The sequence below is a fragment of the Argentina anserina genome, chromosome 6, assembly GCF_933775445.1.
Source record: "Argentina anserina chromosome 6, drPotAnse1.1, whole genome shotgun sequence".
NCBI lineage: Eukaryota > Viridiplantae > Streptophyta > Magnoliopsida > Rosales > Rosaceae > Argentina > Argentina anserina.
Window position 1 is genome coordinate 29,875,368 of NC_065877.1, and position 5,385 is coordinate 29,880,752.

Below are 5,385 nucleotides of genomic sequence, written 5' to 3' on the forward strand. Positions count from 1 at the left end.
GAAAAATACAAGATTTACGCCTTAGTTGAAGTTATATATATATATATATATTTCATATCCATAGTGAAGTTTCATTTTGAAATTACATAATGAAGTTCTAATTTTGACACATTTTTTAGTTAAATTTTTTCATTATAAATAATTTAATATTTAAATATATTATTTAAAATTATCTATATAAAATTTCATTTAATTCTGCCGTTGTTATCAAAATTCCACGGATAAGCTCCTCAGTTTGGTAACTTGATATGAAACTGGCGCATGCTGATCAAACCGTCCGCACGATCCTTTGTCGCTGCTCGAAACTGGAAACCACATTTTCTACAAGTTCAACCTTCAACGTGTACAACGTAAGGACCATGTTTCATATTCCTAACTCCTCTCTTCTCCACCCAACAAAAACATACCTCTACTCTTTACAACTACTGATTGGTTTCTCATATCTTTGTCTCTTCCTCTCCCAACTTCTGGGGACTATAATTTTCTAGCCTTTTGGTTCAGTTTTGAGCGCAGAGCTCTTCAGTTTCAGAGACCCATTGACTATTTTGTTTAATTGGGGGAGTGATGGCTATGCATGTTAGCAGTGCAGGGTTTTCTATTTTTAGTCACATGAGAGTTAATAGAGTCAGAGCTGTTGCTTCTGATAATGTGAGCGTGGAGGAACAGAAGGTGCCATTGGGGGCTTCTGAGTTGAAGGTGACAAAGCTTGGGATTGGAGCTTGGTCTTGGGGTGACACCAGTTATTGGAATAACTTCGAATGGGATGGTAAGTTTGCTCAAATTTCATTCATGTAAGATTGAATACATATTGAAACTTTGAAATAATACCCCTTTGAAATTGGAATGATTTTGAATAGGACTCAGTTCACTTGTGCGATCGAAAAGATTGAAACTTTTGAGATTTACTTTAACTTATGAGTTTGCCAATTTATACGTATGTAAGAGGGAGAAGATCACAAATTTGGGATACCCTTTTGAAATTGGTGATTCTTATTGTTCAATTGTGGCTAAGATTCCCAGAGTTTTCGTATTCAGTTCTTTTCATTTGAGAGAGTGTTCTGTTTATTTAGCCTGACTTTAAGAACTTGTGTCTACGTTGAATTCCAAAGTGGCTGAAAACTGAAAGTGAGAAGAAGTGAGCTGCATTTTAAATTTGCAGGGGTTCATCATTATGCGATTACAACTGTTATAGTTGTTTGAAGCGGTTTAATGTAACTTTCTTGGCAAATGAATCTAGAATTTCTAATCTTGAAGAGCACTATTTAGAAACAACTGGCCATGTATGTTTGAAGAATAGTAAGGATTTTGTAAGCTTTCTACTTTAGATCATAAAGTACTCAGGTTATGTTGGTTTGCATTTGTATGAGGGAACTAAAATATTATAAATGTGCTCATGATGGCGAGAGTTTTTTGCGAGAATTGCAGATAGGAAGATGAAGGCTGCTAAGAATGCTTTTGATGCAAGCATTGATGGTGGCATAACCTTATTTGATACTGCTGAAGTTTATGGCTCCAGGGTGAGAAAATAGTGTCCTATAGTTCCTTTGTTTTTCTGTTTCTGTCAAATAGATGCCAGAAGTTGTGGTTAATCCAACCAAATCATCATTTCCCATTATGCAGGCTTCTTTTGGTGCTATAAACTCTGAAACTTTACTAGGAAGGTACATTCGCAAATTTCTGATCTTGTCACATTCAACTCTTGAATTGGCAGAGAGCAACTGATCATGGTACTTACTGCTTTTTGAGAATATTAGAAATTTAGAATTGAAATCCAGTAAATTTTGTGCAGATTTATCAAGGAAAGGAAAGAAAAGGATCCAGAAGTGGAGGTTGCTGTTGCAACCAAATTTGCAGCTTTGCCTTGGAGGCTGGGTCGTCAGAGTGTCATATCTGCCCTTAAGGATTCCCTCAGTCGCCTTGGTCTATCTTCAGTAGAACTGTATCAACTCCATTGGTAGGTCTTTACAAGCCTTTTACAATATCTTTCTGTGATCATGATTAAATATGTTCTGCTAATGTAACCACTAACTACAATAGCTAATCAAGTTTGTTTCTTGATTTTCAGGCCAGGAATATGGGGAAATGAAGGTGATTCATCTGTAACACCTGTTCTTTATATTTGAAAATTCTTTGTCCACCTGATCAGTACACATGCTAAACACCTTGTATCTGAAGAGGTCTAATCCTTTGAAAATCAAATTTCAGGATATCTTGATGGTCTTGGAGATGCTGTTGAGCAAGGCCTTGTGAAGGCAGTTGGCGTCTCAAACTATAGAGGTATAGATATCTTTATTATTGATAATTATATTTCTCTACAATATATTATATATGCATCCTGTTCCTTTTATTTGTCTTCTCAAGTATAGAAGATATTGGATCACTTATAACATATCAATATAACTAAACTGCATGCTCTCCTTAATTAATCAGAGCATGATGCATAAAGTTCCTTATTTCAGAAAAGAGATTGCGTGATGCATATGAGAAACTCAAAAGGAGAGGTATCCCGTTAGCATCAAACCAAGTGAATTACAGCCTCATATACAGGACACCAGAGGAGAATGGAGTTAAGGCTACATGTGATGAACTTGGGATCACTTTGATTGCCTATTCTCCTATTGCTCAAGGTGGGGTATTAATCTTTTTATCTTATTCATTTTAGTATTATTATTAGAGTTATATTCTTATCAATTCCAAGCATTCAAGACCCTCTCTGTATAAGCATATAAAATCTGACACTAGTGAGAAGCACGATCAAGGGTAGGAAACACATAATTCCAAAGGCAATCTTCCCACATGCTTTTCGAAAGTTTTTCCCCATAAGTTCCAAGTGTCTGAAATAATGTTCTGACCGCTGAATTTCTAACCTGAAATAAAGTTTTTTAGCAATGGAGGAATGCAACAAAGCTATTGGGATAGCAAGCAATACTGCTCAAACTCCTGATTGGAGGGGCTATATAGTACAGTCTGAAAAACAAATCAGATGTAACACTGAGAATATATTACTAAAATTACACAAATTTAATGTAAAAAAATATAAAAAAAACCTATATGTATATATAGCCAAAGCTTAAGAGAGATTTACACTATCATAGACACTGTCATATGTTCAAGGCATTAAAGCAGGTTTAAATTCTATGTCATTAAGACGAGGAAACTACCAAAACAATGTGAAGAAGACCAAAATGTATTTCAATATGTTGTAAATACACGCACACGTGCAAGAGAAACTGAAATTTATTGTGGAAGATCTACGAGGAATGTATATATTTTATATACCACCAGATGCCAATTGAGAAGCCACATGCTTAGAATGAACAAAGAAAGTTGATTAAAAAATAGCAAGTTACCCACCTCTGGCCTCTCGTCGGCTCCAAGCTTTTGGAGTAATGAGAAAACAGAGAAAAGCAGACTATCACTGTCAACCATAGTTAATAAGCAAACTTTCTTTTGTAAGTTTGTATCAACTCAGTAAAGGTATGATTTCAGGATAAAAAAAACTCACTGTTGTTAAGAAAACAAGCTTGCTCACCTTTTGCTATCAGCGGCTTGGTTATATGAGAATTTACCATATGTTTTATTAAGTTCAGTAGTATGATCTTATTTCCTTTACCGGTACTACTGTGAGAGAAGTTATTCATGCACTAAAAACTTTACAATTATCTTCCAAGTATACGCCTAGAAAGTGTGAAGAAAAAAAAAATCTCTCTTGTGCATTTCTATGCTTTGTTAAATTTGAACTTCTTATTGGTCCGGCTTATGGTTGAATTTAACTACTGGTGGGACAATTGGTAATGTGGCATGGTTGATCTCTTAAGTTAGTCATCTGAGCAATATTTGTGTGTTGATCTATTTGATGTTCCGCGTGCAAATTAATTGCTTTAGTCAAACAGATGCCTTTTTGCCACCCTCATTGGATAGTTTTACTAAGATAAGGTGTTCTAAGGGAAAAAAAAGGATGTGAATACTTGATTACTTCAATCTGTATAGAACTATAGATTGTAAGTAATTGCTTAATCTAGCACAACCCTGGGTATGATGATGATAATAGATTTAATCTTTGGTTTCTGCAGCAGTCAAATTTGACCTGGTGTGAGAGAGATTGAGAAGACTGAGATTTTTTCCATTGTACATGTGCAGGTGTTCTCACAGGAAAGTATACACCTGATAATATTCCAACTGGCCCTCGAGGCCAGATTTACACTCGCGATTTTCTTACAAAGGTAAACCGTATTTACTTATTAATTATTTTTAATGACGAATACATATATATTGCTGAAATATCATGGTAATATGCAGCTCCAACCTCTGCTGAACAGAATTAAGGAAATAGGAGAAAAGTACAGTAAGACACCTACACAGGTATGTTCATGTTCTTTTAATTACCATGTTTTCTTTACAAGCCTGAATTTTGTTGACACTGAGGGAACCTGACTAAACAATTAACTGAAGATGCCTGAATAGCATACATGAGCAATGTTTGACTCACAGACACGATTGCCAAATACACCAAGTGACAAGCTTTTTATATATGTAAACTAACTTGCAGTAGCTTGATCTAGTTCTTCATACATCTATATACGAACAAAACATTTCCAAGTAGAAAATGGCCCAAGATTTTTTAAACAAAACAAAACATTTCCAAGTAGAAAATGACCTCAGAGGATGATTTTTACACAAAACAAGTTTTGTTCACTTTTCTGAGATGTGATGCAAACCGGGTTCCTCTTGACAGGTAGCCTTAAACTGGCTGATAGCCCAGGACAATGTTGTGCCAATTCCAGGAGCCAAAAATGCAGAACAGGCTATGGAATTTGCGGGTGCTCTCGGATGGAAGCTCAACGATGATGAAGTAACTGAGTTGCGCTCCTTGGCTTCCGAGATTAGACCTGTAACTGGTTTCCCTGTTGAAAACTTGTAAAAAAAATTTACACTGGCATCTGTGTTGTAAGCTCTATACATGCAAGAATGTAGGTATACACTTCAAAATACAAAAGGCACATATTATCATCAAAATGATTGATTGCATATTGAGTTTGACCGATGATTATACAGTTCACATTTAAGGCAAACTCTAGAAAACTGGTCATCTCACCTCAGTCCTTCGTTGTGAAGTCCAAGATTCCAAAGATAATGACCTGCAGTGTCAAATAATAAAAGCATTTTGGTCCACCTATAATTATAAGCAAACTCATGGACCCAAATTGATTTTAAAACAGCATTGAAAGGTAGGCCTCTCCTGGCTGCAACTGTGCTGAGATTGACAATAGCTCATTGCCAATTTATAGCCAAGTTCATAGCAATCCTATCATGTGCTGAGCTAAGCGGCTCTAGCATCTGCAGAACAAAAATTGGCATGAATTTAAAGTACATGAACACAACCCA

General features: G+C 35.7%; 1 protein-coding gene across 1 annotated transcript; it reads left to right on the forward strand.

Annotated features, from left to right (window-relative positions):
* The first annotated feature begins 368 nt into the window (after positions 1–368).
* Positions 369–5,023, forward strand: LOC126799757 (uncharacterized oxidoreductase At1g06690, chloroplastic). Its single transcript, XM_050527023.1, has 10 exons — positions 369–766; positions 1,426–1,517; positions 1,621–1,661; positions 1,790–1,954; positions 2,066–2,088; positions 2,206–2,277; positions 2,460–2,627; positions 4,141–4,223; positions 4,300–4,362; positions 4,736–5,023. Exons 1-10 carry the CDS (start codon positions 565–567, stop codon positions 4,919–4,921), a joined length of 1,095 nt encoding a protein of 364 aa, XP_050382980.1. The 5' UTR covers positions 369–564; the 3' UTR covers positions 4,922–5,023.
* Positions 5,024–5,385: the final 362 nt, after the last annotated feature.

Excerpts from the sequence above, each read along its gene's own strand:
- LOC126799757 (XM_050527023.1), top strand. The coding sequence starts at position 565 with ATGGCTATGCATGTTAGCAGTGCAGGGTTTTCTATTTTTAGTCACATG. Across the intron at positions 1,518-1,620 it reads CTGAAGTTTATGGCTCCAGG|GCTTCTTTTGGTGCTATAAA; the intron begins GTGAGAAAATAG and ends CCCATTATGCAG. Across the intron at positions 2,628-4,140 it reads CTATTCTCCTATTGCTCAAG|GTGTTCTCACAGGAAAGTAT; the intron begins GTGGGGTATTAA and ends GTACATGTGCAG.